We start from the raw sequence: 14,120 nt of genomic DNA, 5'->3' as shown, positions 1-14,120 counted from the left end.
CGCGTCCCATATTTCCCAATGTACAACCAACTTAAGTGGCAAGAGGCAAGTCCGTACCTGAAAGCGAGTTCTTTCGCTGGCGTATTTCTGGTAGTGCACCATGGCTTCCAGCACCTTCTTGTGACCCCCGGGGACCAGGCACACAGCTCCCATGATTTCCAGCACGGCCACCTTGGTCTTAATGTTTTCCGTGCTCAGGCTCTGCGCTATCACATTAATGCTCTCTAAATGGGCCAGGACGTGAGCTCTCCCCAGAGAGTTGTTCATCAGAGCTTTGATGCACCCGATGAGAGAGGTATGTATCCGGGACTCAGAGGTCTCGTAGTCCATGCTCTTCAGGAAGTTCAGAATGCACGTCAAGCCATCCAGGTCGATAAACCTGGTGACAAACCTGCCAGAAACAGATCGCCATAAATACAAGAGGGTTCGTCAGGGAAAAAACACACAACGCAAATTACAAATTTTACATCAGATAAAGATCCTCTCCCCAGCGAAGTTTTGTTAGACCCCTTTCTTTCCCCAGGGCTACAACAGTTTAACAAGAAGGTACAGCAACTCGGGCTGTCAGTGGAACTTTTGTGATTGACATCCCTTCCATCTGCCAAGGCTATAATAAAAACTAGGTTGTGGGATATTGAAAGCCAAGAACTAACAGTAGCAGCAGAGAAAACATGTTCCCCTCTTTATTTTCAACTTTCTTGGGAGCATGAAACTAACCATAATTATCTTGAATTTCTGCTTAACCCTCAAGAAAGAAGGGCATTTTCGCTGGCCAGGTTTAATTCAATTCCATCCAACCTCCTTTGGGGAAGGTTCTCAGGCAGGATGGAAGGAGAAAGAACTTGCCCATGTGAAGACCTCCTGGTGGAAACCCTTACACATATGGTTCTCAATTGTAAACTATATGCTGATCTCCGCCAGCAATTTCTAGGTCAACTCTGTATCCCCAAATGGAAACCAGAATCAGAGGTCATACATTTTCTATTACTGGGGAATGATCAGGACCTCACCAAGTCAGCGGCTAAATATCTCTATTTGGTTTTTTGTCGTCGAAATACACTGCAGACGTCTGATCTCCCTGGAGACCAAGAGATGTGACGATAGACTGCTCTCCCTCCTTTTTTTTTTTAGCACAAGTTTTGTGCCACTGGGGAAGTGGAAATTCTGTATTGATTTGTTTTGGATGTTGTATGTGATACCAATAAAAGGTTTGATGACGATGAAATTACAAATTACGTTAAGCAGAGGTTGGATGACGACCTGTTCTGGATGCTTTAGCTGGGATTACAGCATGGCAATCTCCAGAAGCTGTTGGACTCCAGTTCCCCAAATGGCCAATGGTCAGAAATCACTAGAGTCAGGGCTTTTTTCAGCCCGAGTGCAGTTCCGGCACCTCTCAGGTGGTGGGTGCCATTGTGGGGTGGCTTTCTGACATGTCTTCTGCTGCCACCAGTTGCCAGAGTGGGAAAGGGGAAGCGGACAGGATGGGAAGCTGGCGAGAGTGTCATGAAATTCTACTCAGTATTGATCCAGAGTAGATTCCAATGTATAGTTAGCAGAGCAAAAGCTTAAACAAGTGTCAGTTTGCACTTATTGGTACAGAAGGTATTGATCTGATGTGAAAAGATCTTTCCTATTCTTTTTAATTCAAGAGGGTTCTGGAAGCTTCTCGGTGTTGAAGAAACAAGCAGAAGGTTCATGATGTTTGGGTACAGCTGAGTACAGCTGGCTTAAACTGGTTCTCCTATCTCTTTCTGTCAAGGTCATGTTGACTATAAAAGTAAGGCCAGAAGGAGCCTGTGCTTCACTTTCTCTTTCTATCGCTTTTCCTTCTGGTGTGGTGTTCGACAGTGGAATTTGCTGCCAAGGAGTGTGGTGGAGTCTCCTACTTTGGAGGTCTTTAAGCAGAGGCTTTACAACCATATGTCAGGAGTGCTCATGGTGTTTCCTGCTTGGCAGGGGGTTGGACTCGATGGCCCTTGTGGTCTCTTCCAACTCTATGATTCTATGATTCTATGTTCTGTACATAGGATGCTATATAGTGCTAAAGTTTAGACTTATTATAAGTTATTGAAAGTTTAAGTTAAGTCTGCTGCAACTAGATTTCTTATGGACTGGGCCAATCCTGAATGTACAGTGGTACCTCAGGTTACATAAGCTTCAGGTTACAGACTCCGCTAACCCAGAAATAGTACCTCGGGTTAATAACTTTGCTTCAGGATGAGAACAGAAATCGGCAGCAGCAGCGTGGCAGCAGCAGGAGGCCCCATTAGCTAAAGTGGTGCTTCAGGTTAAGAACAGTTTCAGGTTAAGAACAGACCTCCAGAACGAATTAAGTACATAACCAGAGGTACCACTGTATTGGATTTGTGACCATTATGCTCATTTGCCTTCAATAGAAGTAGTAACCTTGGCTGAATGAAATACAATTGCCTCTGGTCTATTTTTGGGGAATCCTGCAACGTGTTTAAGTTTTTAACCTGCTAACTACACATTGGAGTTCTGCTCTGGATCAATATTGAGTAGAATTCTATGACAGAGAGGTCACAGCAAGTCTGAGCCTCAAGTACCACCCTCATGGAAATGGGGCTGGCGGGGGACGAAGAGAGGATGGGAGGCGTGCATAGGCAGGTGGGTGGGCTTGACATGGACACCCCCCCCCCGGGGAAACCCCCTCGCCAGGAGAGGTTGAGACTACTAGCGACGACGGCTCAGTGGAACCTCCAGGGTCAGAGTGAGTTTATCACTCTGAACAAGAGGCACAGCTCCCTATAAGATGGTGCAGCCCAGCATCTTGTCGCATGATGTTTGCTTCAAGATGGCAGCGTCGGCAGCGTCTGGGTTGGCGAGGGTGGAGGTGAGTCCCGGCACTTTTTCTTCCAGAAAAAAAGTAACCCAGGAACATCTGTCTCTGGTCCTAGCGATATCTACTCAGCTCCTTTTGGCAAAATTAGCAATGACTGACCAGAACCTTATGGAGATTAACATTAAGAGTTATTTGGCTAGAGAATCAATCCAGGAACCCTTTCGCTAGAGAACCAACAGGAAAGCAAGAAGTTGGGGCAGCAAAGCAAGGAAAACCATTTGCCTCATTGGTTTGGTCCTCAGCGCCGTCTTCAAACTCTCTATGGTTTTGCTGCGCTCTTCTTCATCTTCTTTTTCCAAAGCAATCAGCGATTTTCTCTGCAAAAGGTAAAAAGAAAATCACCGCAAGAAATAATTTAGGCACAGCCAGCTTATTTACATACCGCATTTTGCACGGAAGCCATAATACACAATAAACATGAACATCCCAGCAAAGCACAACCCCAGCCTCCCAGTATATATAAGGGTCTGGTGACTTCTGTTTCAGTGTGTACCTGAAGAAGTGGGCATGCACACAAAAGCTTATACCTAGAACAAACTTGGTTGGTCTCTAAGGTGCTACTGGACTATTTTTATTATTATTGTTTTGACTGCGTCAGACCAACATGGCTACTTACCCGAATCTAGAATCCCAGCACAACGTGAAGTAGATCAGCGAAGAGGCAGACTCCCAATTGTTTAGTAACACTAATAACAAAAAAAGACTCCGCTGCCCTGTAAATTACACTACTAATTTAAGAAAGCTTGGGGGGAAAACCAGGAGTGGATTTTTGTGTGACGGGACTGGGAGCTCAGTTCTAGCACTGATTCCTAAGCTAAGCAGGTGCACAGAGGGCCCCTGTTCTTTACTTCCAGGAGTATGTTGCTCTACCACTGCAAGTCACTGGTTTCTACCAGGCTCTGATTGGTGGACCTCAACGGCAGGTGGTGATGGAGCAAGTGGATCCTGTGAGCCTAAAGTCTGTGCAGGCTTGATCTAAAAGCAGATTCATGCGCTTGCATTTCCATTGCTTTGTGATGCCCTGTTTAATATGCAACAATTCATACTGAGCTGAAAAATATTCAGCCCCAGAGCAACCGATTCTGTAGGAAGTTAATGCTAATGAAACAGAAGAGAAATCACAAAGGACAAGGAGGAAGGGCAGAGAAGCATTTAACGGCACACTAGCAATTAGGCCATATTTAATTTCATTTAGCAGTATAGCATTATTAGCATAGTGCCTGCTTATAGCCGAAATGGCTTCTATTGTGCCCAGTACATGAGTCTAAATGGACACAGGAGAATAGCAACAGATAACTAAGGCTGCAATCCTGTGCACACTTAGGAATAAACTCCATCTAATTCAATGGGATTGATTTCTGAGTAAACATACACAGGATTGCCCTCTAAGACTCAAAAGTGTATGATAATGAACAGATCAAAATCCATTGTGAACCAAGACAGAACAAACGGTGTTCCTACATCTACTTTGGGAAAAGTGAATACAGTTGAGAGACACGTGTTTCAAATTTTTACAATTTCATGGGGAGGAAAGGAGGTTTTGTGAGATTTCCAGTTTTGGGAGAGCATGGATGGCTCATAAATTTCCCAAATTGAATCTCAAGACATTTTGCAAAATTTCAACAGACATGCGTGGATTTGCACAAATGCAACAGGATGCTTAATTCTCTGTTCCAAACCATGTCCTGAAATTCAACTTTCAAGGAAAATCCTTCTCTAAGTGACATTTCCCCCAAACACCAACCTGACATTCAGAAATCTCCACATGGCTCAATTGGACCCATGTCAGTTGCAAAATGCGCCTGGCGCCTGGCTAATTTCTAACACTGACAACAGACCTCTTTTGAAACCCTGGAGAGTCACCCTCAGTGTAAACCAGGGCTGGGGAAACTGAGACCTCCTGGATTCCATTGGACAACAATCCCCATCGTTCCTGATCACAGGCTACTGTGGCTGGGGCTGATAGGAGCTGGAGTCTGAAGGGGCAAATGTACCCCATCCCTGCTATAGACAACGTTTTGCTAGACAGGCCAGTGGTCTGATTCAGTATAACTTCCTCTCTGTCCCTGTCTCCAAAACATGCCTTTTGGAAAACTCTACCCAACACACTCTTTATAGTGACATGAGTTTGTGGGTGCCAGACTTTTAATCCTTATAATCCTAGTGTTATGTACGGAGTTGAATAGGGTCCAAAATGCAGCAGTCTGATTGGTCCTAGAACAATAGGATTCTGAATGCAGCAGTCTGATTGGTCCTAAAACAATAGGATCCAGAATGCAGCAGTCTGATTGGTCCACAGGAGCCACCCAATCCAGCTCCAGGTGGAAGGGAATAAGCAACCTGATTGGCCTGCAGGAGAATCCCAGAATTAGCCAATCACGTGGGGTTCATTGTGTAAATAATGTATATAAGGCAGACATTCTGGGGGAACTTCCATTCCTCCTTACCATTATGAGCTGAATAAAGAGCATGAAATCCACTCTCGACTCCGAGTATATTTCACCTAGCAAGTGTTATAAAATAAGCCAAGCTAACTTCCTCAGGAGGTGATCGCCTGGGCGAAGGGCTATTAAGAAAAAGAAGGAGAGGTGATGGGCCATTAAGAGAGCAAAAGAGAGGGGGCTCTGTCCCAGAACACCAATGGGTGAGTCCCCTCCTCCAGCTCACAGATAGCGAGACGGACAAAAGCCAGAGGTTAGAGTTGAAGAGTGTGTGTAATGTGACCTAGAAGAAAAAAGTTACAAGCTGAAAAGCCAGAGGGGCAAAGCAGGATGTTTGATTTCTGCTAGAGTCCAAGGCTGCGGCTATGGGAGAGGCAAGACCCTTTGATGTTGTGAACCCCTCCATCGTATGCTCAGGTTGCATATATGTGGAAATCAACCACATCTATATCCTAAAGACACCGCAGTCTCTGCTGTGCCTCCTTTGCAAAAGGAAACAAGCCCTAGGGGAGCTCTTGCACCGCTCGGAGGTCAGGGTGGCGTGCAACAACATGGGATCTCTAGCCGCGGTGGCCCCGCTCCCTCCTGACCTTGTCATCTGCGTCCCATGTTTGCTTTAAAGGGGACACTGCAAAGAGGAGCTCCTGGTGGCATTGCCAAGCTACCAAACACACACACACACCACCCGCTGATATTCAAAGCTGCCCAGGCATTCTGCAAAAAGCACTTCAACATCAGACAGTTTCATAAGTGATTTAATCAACAGCACATTATCTTGTGCCCGTGGCAAGTGGAAGAGTCCAAGGAAGGATTCCATAAGCAGCCTCCAAGCCTTTGCTCCATTGCCAGGGACATCTAAGAAAGGAATTCCTTTCTAATGTTTACTCACCCTCTTCTTTCCCTCCCTCTTTTTTGGGGGGTGGAAAAAGCTGCCTGTTTGCACAGAGGAAGTCAGACCCACGGGTCAACCTAGCTCAGTCTCAGACTGAAAGCGACTCTCCAGGGTTCCCAGCCCTACTTGGAGATGCCAGGGATTGAACCTGGGACCTTCTGCATGCAAAGCAGATGCTCTACCCACTGAGCTATACAGTCCTTTCCCTAAAAAGATGCCCTGCACCACTGGGTCTACCTAGCTTAGCCTACACTGGCTGGCAGCACTTTCTGCCCTTCAGACTGTGACTTCTGATCCCAAAATGTTTTCCTGCTTTTATAGCTCAGTTTGTAAGGTACAAGACTCTTAATCTCATGGCTGTGGGTTTGAGCCCCACGTTCGGCCAAAAGAAAATCCTGCATTGCTGGGGGTTGGACTAGATGACCCTCCGGGGTCCCTTCCAATACTACGATTCTAGTTTTCCATAAGTATTAACTGGCCTTCCCCACACTCAGTTGGGAGACCCTGCTTAAAGGCCCTCTTGAAGCTGAATTATCCACCCGCCTCATGGTTTGTCCTAGAATTCCTGAGCTGCCTCTTCCTCCAGCACTGAACGCAGCTCTTGACTGTGAGGTGGTCGAACCCTAGCGCACGTGTGGTTTTCTTCTCCTGGAATCGTCAAGGACGTTCCCCACATTCCTGAGATGATAACAGACTGCACTGTGGAAGGGGAGTCAGGAAGTTATTGCCTTTTGCTACAGTCACTGCTTTTTCTCATTTTTCTCTCTGTTCAGCAAATGGTGTGCAGAAATAAGTCTGGCCATGATGGAGGATATCTCTTCCCTGTCTCCTTCTTCCCAAACCTTCTTTTTTAAACAAACAAACAAACAAACAAACAAACACCCAGATATGCTGGGGAATAAAACTGGGACATTCTGTGTGCCAATCCTGCACCAATGAGCTACCGTCTCTTCCCATATGGTGAGTGGGTGGGCCAGGTGAACAGCTTGTTGTTTAGTCGTTTAGTCGTGTCCGACTCTTTGTGACCCCATGGACCAGAACACGCCAGGCATTCCTGTCTTCCACTGCCTCCCGCAGTTTAGTCAAATTCATGCTGGTAGCTTCGAGAACACTGTCCAACCATCTCGTCCTCTGTCGTCCCCTTCTCCTTGTGCCCTCCATCAGGGTCTTTTCCAGGGAGTCTTCTCTTCTCATGAGGTGGCCAAAGTATTGGAGCCTCAGCTTCAGGATCTGTCCTTCCAGTGAGCACTCAGGGCTGATTTCCTTCAGAATGGATAGGTTTGATCTTCTTGCAGTCCGTGAGACTCTCAAGAGTCTCTTCCAGCACCATAATTCAAAAGCATCAATTCTTTGGCGATCAGCCTTCTTTATGGTCCAGCTCTCACTTCCATACATCACTACTGGGAAAACCATAGCTTTAACTATACGGACCTTTGTTGGCAAGGGGATGTCTCTGTTTTTTAAGATGCTGTCGAGGTTTGTCATTGCTTTTCTCCCAAGGAGCAGGCATCTTTTAATTTCGTGGCTGCTGTCACCATCTGCAGTGATCATGGAGCCCAAGAAAGTAAAATCTCTCACTGCCTCCATTTCTTCCGTGAGAGATTTCCGTGAGAGAACAGAAAACCCACCAAATCCTTATCATCTCTCCTGTCCCAGTAGACACATGGATTTGGTTTCACAGTGCCAGCAAGAGAAGAGGTCCAGCCGTCTGTAAATAATGAAACTGGGATGGGTAGATCCTGTGTGTGTGTGTGTGTGTGTGTGTGTGTGTGTGTGTGTGTTTGTGTAAAAAGTTGTTAACATTTCCTCTAAAGCCGTCTTGGAGGCGGTGATGCAATCGGACAGCTGTCACCGGGATGTTAAGGGAGGAAGCTGCCCTGCAGAAATGTTTAACCAATGATGTCATCCTTTCATGGCAGCAATTCACCGTAAAAATCCAAGGGGATAAGGTTTTTCCTCTTAAGTGGAGCTGAAGTGTTTTATGTGCAACGGGGACACTGAACATTTGCAAGGCATTTTATGGTTCCAGCAGAGAAGTGCCCACATCTGAGAAGCTGAAAATCTGAAGCTATGTCCAGAACGCTAGATCTCACCACAAGTGAAGAAATAATCACACACATACACATTCATATGTTTCACAAGTTTGGTGGCCCACAGTCGAGACTGCTTGCATCTAAAATGATTTGGAGAGATCGGCACGAGGAAGGTAGAAAGATTTTAAGCTGCCTCTGGTTTAAATGAGAATCAACTCATTTGTCTGAAAGAGGACTACCCTAGGTTTTTTTCCCTTTAGAAACGTGGTTCGTGTTTTTAAAAATGTTTTTATTTGTAATATTTTAGTGCTGCTCTGTACTGGAGGGGTTGATAACTCCGTCGTAGCTTGTCCTGGGATCAGTAGGAGCACATACCGAATCAGACCATTGGGTCAATATTGCCAACACTAACTGACAGCAGCTCTCCAGAATTTCAGACCTTCCCTACCTGAGGATGCCGAGAATTGAACCCGGGACCATCTGCATGGAAAACAGCTGTTCTTTTACTAAGCTAGAGTCCTTTACTGAATGATCTAGTAACACAGAAAGCTGGACCCCATGCATTGCAGGGGGCTGGACTAGATGACCCCCAGGGTCCCTTCCAACCCAACAGTTCTGTGATTCTAAGTAAGACCATTGTTCTGTTTGGCTCAGTACTGTTCACATGGCAGTAGTTCTCAGAATTTCCCCAGGGGCTCCTAAAAGAATACAGTGGTACCTTGGTTTACGAACTTAATCTGTTCGGGAAGTCTGTTCTTAAACCAAAGTATTCTTAAAGTAAGGCGTGCTTTCCCATAGCAGTGGGGGACTCAATTTACAAATGGAACACACTCAACAGGAAGCGGAATATATTCTGCTTCCAAGGCAAAGTTCACAAACCAAAACACCTACTTCCGGGGTTTGCAGTGTTCTTAATCCAAGTTGTTCATAAACTAAGCTGTTCTTAAACCAAGGTACCACTTTATGGAAAGCACAATAAAACATCAAACTTTAAAAATTTCCCTAAACAGGGCTGCCATCAGATGTCTTCTAAAAGTCAAGATAGTTGTTTATTTCCTTGACATCTGAAGGGAGGGCGTTCCACAGGGCAGGCGCCACCACCGCAAAGGCCCTCTGCCTGGTTCTCTGTAACCCCACTGCTTGCAGTGAGGGAACTGGCAGAAGGCCCTCGGAGCTGGACCTCAGTGTCCGGGTGGAGACGCTCCTTCAGAGATACTGGACTGAGGCCGTTTTGGGCTTTAAAGGTCAGCACCAACACTTTGAATTGTGCTTGGAAACATATCAGGAGCCAGTGTAGATCCTTCAGGACTGGTGTTAAATGGTCCTGGCAGCCACTCCTAATCACCATTCTAGCTGCCTCATTCCAGATTAGTTGTAGTTTCCAAGTCACCTTCAAAGGTAGCCCCACATAGAGTGCATTGCAGTAGTCCAAGCAGGAGATAACCAGGGCATGCACCACTCTGGTGAGACAGTCCGCAGGCAGGTAGGGTCTCAGGTTGCGTACCAGATGGAGCTGGTACAGCTGCCCTGGATATCTGTGAGTCCAAAATGACTCCCAGGCTGAGCACCTGGTCCTTCAGGGGCACAGTTACTCCATCTTGGATCACGGAGTCCCCCACACCTGCCCGTCCCCCAGAAACAGTACTTCTGTGTTGTTGGGATTCAACCTCAATCCGTTAACCACCATCCATTTACAGTGGTACCTCGGGTTACATATGCTTCAGGTTACATACGCTTCAGGTTACAGACTCTGCTAACTCAGAAATAGTGTTAAGAACTTTGTTTCAGGATAAGAACAGAAATCAGGCTCTGGCGGTGCGGCAGCAGCAGGAGGCCCCATTAGCTAAAGTGGTGCTTCAGGTTAAGAACAGTTTCAGGTTAAGAACGGACCTCCGGAACGAATTAAGTACTTAACCCGAGGTACCACTGTACCAACCTCCTCCAGACACTAAAACTGGACATTTGCCACTCTCACTGGTTCTGATTTAAAGGAGAGAGGTAGAGCTGGGTAGTTTTAGTCTAGTAAAATCAGGTGAGTTCCACGTTGGCTACCCCTGGTTAAACCATTCATGCCAACCCACAAACTTTCAAGCATGGGTTGGTTGCTATAAGGATGAAAAGCTTGTTTTTTAACGATGTCCCCCGAGACAATATCTCTTCTGCAGAATCGAAAGCTCACATCCCTAATGAAGGCCCTCTGTGTGCAACATTTTCCGTCCAGCAGCTCCGTTTCCCAATTAATTTCTGCTTCTGTGCAGATCAGACTTTTCTGCAGGTCTTTCCGCTTGGAGCTTCCTCTGTAGGGAGCTCTCTCCTGCACTCTCAGGTGCGTCTGGGTGCCAAGAGCTGTGGGTGGCATTTGGCTTAGCCTGCTACGGCCAGAGAGGAGGCCGGACTGATCAGATACAGCAGAGGTGAAGGTTGCGCGGGAGACGTCAAGCGACGCCCTGCCTGCAGCTGTCCAAGCAACTGTGGTGGCATCATGCCACGTGTGTGTTTGCAAACGCGGGGAAGATTTGTTTCTACAAACTCTCTAATGACTTCAACAAGAGCCCCTTGATCAAAGAAAACAGACCCGGCTTGTCTTTTAAGTGAGCTGATTTATAGGCCCTTTGGGCAAGTGTTGCCTCGTTACGCCAACAGGAGCAAGCAGAGGGGGCTGGAATTCTTACCGAGGGTGAATAGAGGCTGCTTCTTTTTTTGCAACCGCAGCATCTGCAGATCCCTCGACAAGGGCCAGGGCAGGAGCTGTGACCTGTGAAGGGATTGCGGGGGGTCTGGGAGCACTGGATATTTGCAGCCCTTTCCCAACGGCTGCCAGGGAAGCTGCCATTTTTGTTTGCCTATTTCTTTCCATGTTATGTTGTTGTTGTTTAGTCGTTTAGTCATGTCCGACTCTTCGTGACCCCATGGACCAGAGCACACCAGGCACTCCTGTCTTCCACTGCCTCCTGCAGTTTGGTCAAACTCATGCTGGTAGCTTTGAGAACACTGGCCAACCATCTCGTCCTCTGTCGTCCCCTTCTCCTTGTGCCCTCCATCTTTCCCAACATCAGGGTCTTTTCCAGGGAGTCTTCTCTTCTCATGAGGTGGCCAAAGTATTGGAGCCTCAGCTTCAGGATCTGTCCTTCCAGTGAGCACTCAGGGCTGATTTCCTTCAGAATGGAGAAGTTTGATCTTCTCGCAGCGCATGGGACTCTCAAGAGTCTCCTCCAGCACCATAATTCAAAAGCATCAATTCTTCAGCAATCAGCCTTCTTTATGGTCCAGCTCTCACTTCCATACATCACTACTGGGAAAACCATAGCTTTAACTATACGGACCTTTGTCGGCAAGGTGATGTCTCTGCTTTTTAAGATGCTGTCTATGTTATAGCACGCCTGGATAGCTCATTTGGTTAGAGCGTGGCACTCTTAATGCCACGGTTGCAGGTTTGATCCCCAAATGAGACAACTCCATATCCTTGCATTGCAGGGGGTTGGACTAGGGGATCATCAGGATCCCTTCCAACTTCAGGGTCCCTTCTATAAGCCCACCCTTTGGAAGTGCAGGTCAGTTCTGTGTCCAGGGCAGCTGTCTTACCAGCTCCACCTGGTACGCAGGCTGAGACCCTCCCTGCCCACGGACTGTCTCGCCAGAGTGGTGCATGCTCTGGTTATCTCCCGCTTGGACTACTGCAATGCGCTCTACGTGGGGCTACCTTTGAAGGTGACCCGGAAACTACAACTAATCCAGAATGCGGCAGCTAGACTGGTGGCTGGGAGCGGCCGCCGAGACCACATAACACCGGTCTTGAAAGACCTACACTGGCTTCCAGTATGTTTCCTGCTTGGCAGGGGGTTGGACTCGATGGCCCTTGTGGTCTATTCCAACTCTATGATTCTATGATTCTATGTGTTATATGTGCACAGAGTGGGCAGGCTATACTAATACTAATACTAATACTAATACTAATACTAATACTAATACTAGAGTTGGTGTCAACCCCTGGAGGGCACCACATTGACTAGGCCTGTGCTAAACCATAGTTTAGTGTTATGAGAATGAACCCAAGGCTACATGGACTCAAAGCCTCCACACTGTGTAGCCCACAAAGTGAGTTCAGAAGGTCTGACTTATGTTCTGATTAACAGAGTCCAAACCCAGAAGGTTGTGATTCGGCTAAACTATGGTTAGTTGAAACAATGCCAAACTTCAACCCACGGTTTATGAAGCTGGCTTGCTTTCACTAACCACCGCTAAGATCAACCACTTTTTAGGATTCCTGCAACACAGCCCTGGTTTTAGTTCTCAGAACCATTCTTCTGTTTAACGAAGCCAGAAAGCAAATTTCTCAATCCTCCACTTACAGCAGCCATGGAGTTAAGCTGATCAATGTAGAACTCTGGCCAACTCGTGGCTCCTTTATTTTCTTCTTGGTCCTGAAACAAAGAGACAAAGGGAACCAGGTCAGAAAACACAACACTGGTTTTGCATTACCCCAAGCAACTCACAGCTGCTCCCTAGACAGATGATTTGGTACACAGTGATCCACCCTCCTGAAACTTGCTGATAAAAGTTACCCAAATATTTCAGATTATAACTGGAAACTCTTGAGACGTGACATTTTTTAAAAGAGGTACTAAATGGGGAAGAGTTTATTCTCTTGCAGAAAAAATGCTACTTGAGTGACAAGAAAATTATGAGCTGAAGATCATTCTTTAGTGTACACAGCAGAAGTAGACAACCTGTTTTAAATCAAGGAAGAGAGAGAAGAGAGAGAGAGTTTGGATTTGATATCCCGCTTTATCACTACCTGAAGGAGTCTCAAAGCGGCTAACAATCTCCTTTTCCCTTCCTCCCCCACAACAAACACTCTGTGAGGGGAGTGGGGCTGAGAGACTTCAGAGAAGTGTGACTGGCCCAAGGTCTCCCAGCAGCTGCATGTGGAGGAGCGGAGACGTGAACCCGGTTCCCCAGATTACGAGACTACCGCTCTTAACCACTACACCACACTGGCTCTCATTCCCTTCCTGTCCAGCATCCTTTGCGGAGAGTAGCCAACCAGATGACTATGAGAAGCCCACAAGCCTTTGGACATTTGGGGGGGGGGCTTCATGTTAACTGCCCCTAAATCAGCATTAGAAACCCCCCGGGTGTACTTTGCAAGTGGCAACTTTGCAACCACATGCAAATCTCTGAATGCCAGGCTGGCGACTGACCTCTCCATCCAGCTGGCCCCTCCAGCTTTCTTAAGCAGGCCAGCAGAAGACCTTATTTGTTGCATTTATCTCCCAACTTTTCCTCCAAGGAGTACATGGTTCACCCTCTTCCTCAGTTAATCCCTACAACGACCCTGTGAGGTACGGTAGGTTAGGAGGCTGCGACTGACTCCGAGGTCACCTCAGCGAGCTTCAGGGCCGAGTGGGGATTTGAACCCTGATCTCCCGACACTCTAGTCCGACACTCTAACCACTACACCACAACAGCTTCCTAGAGTCCTTCTGCTATGGGGCAGCTCTATAAACGAGGTAGGTAAATAAATATAGCCAAATGTCACTTAGAGAAGGCTCTGAAACATCTTCCTGGAAGCTTGAATTTCTTTCTAGATTGTTTCATTTGATGTTTTAATGTGTTGTGAACCACTCTGAGATTTTTTTCTTTAGATAGGTTTAGGGAAAAAGTTTGTAAATATTAAATGAAGTATAGAGAAGATGGGAAGTTAGATGTACTTTAAGAAGATCTACTGTCAGAATATATGATTTTATTCTTTTGTTTATTTTGTGTTTGGTGTAACAATTGACGTAGATGTATGGTTTTTCTTTCTGATTTTTGTTGGTGTTTATAATAAAGCATAATAAAAAAGAGATTTTTTTCCTTTAAAATATAAAGCGGTACAGAAATGAAAT

The 14,120-nt window shown here is 46.4% G+C and overlaps 1 protein-coding gene across 2 annotated transcripts in view; it reads right to left on the bottom strand.

Annotated features, from left to right (window-relative positions):
• DAAM1 (dishevelled associated activator of morphogenesis 1) overlaps window positions 1-14,120 on the bottom strand; it is a 182,416-nt gene that overhangs the window by 60,005 nt on the left and 108,291 nt on the right. For both annotated transcript variants that reach the window (XM_083517393.1, XM_083517394.1), the window contains exons 4-6: window positions 12,582-12,653; window positions 3,089-3,183; window positions 58-391 (exon numbers count right to left, since the gene is read on the bottom strand). In XM_083517393.1, the coding sequence (XP_083373519.1) occupies window positions 58-391; window positions 3,089-3,183; window positions 12,582-12,653 (501 nt within the window). The remainder of the gene's footprint in view (window positions 1-57; window positions 392-3,088; window positions 3,184-12,581; window positions 12,654-14,120) is intronic.

This window comes from Podarcis liolepis (genome assembly GCF_965112155.1).
Source record: "Podarcis liolepis genome assembly, chromosome: 1".
Taxonomy (NCBI): Eukaryota; Metazoa; Chordata; class Lepidosauria; order Squamata; family Lacertidae; genus Podarcis; species Podarcis liolepis.
Note: the sequence above shows the minus strand (reverse complement) of the source record. Positions and strands in the feature narration are given on the sequence as shown.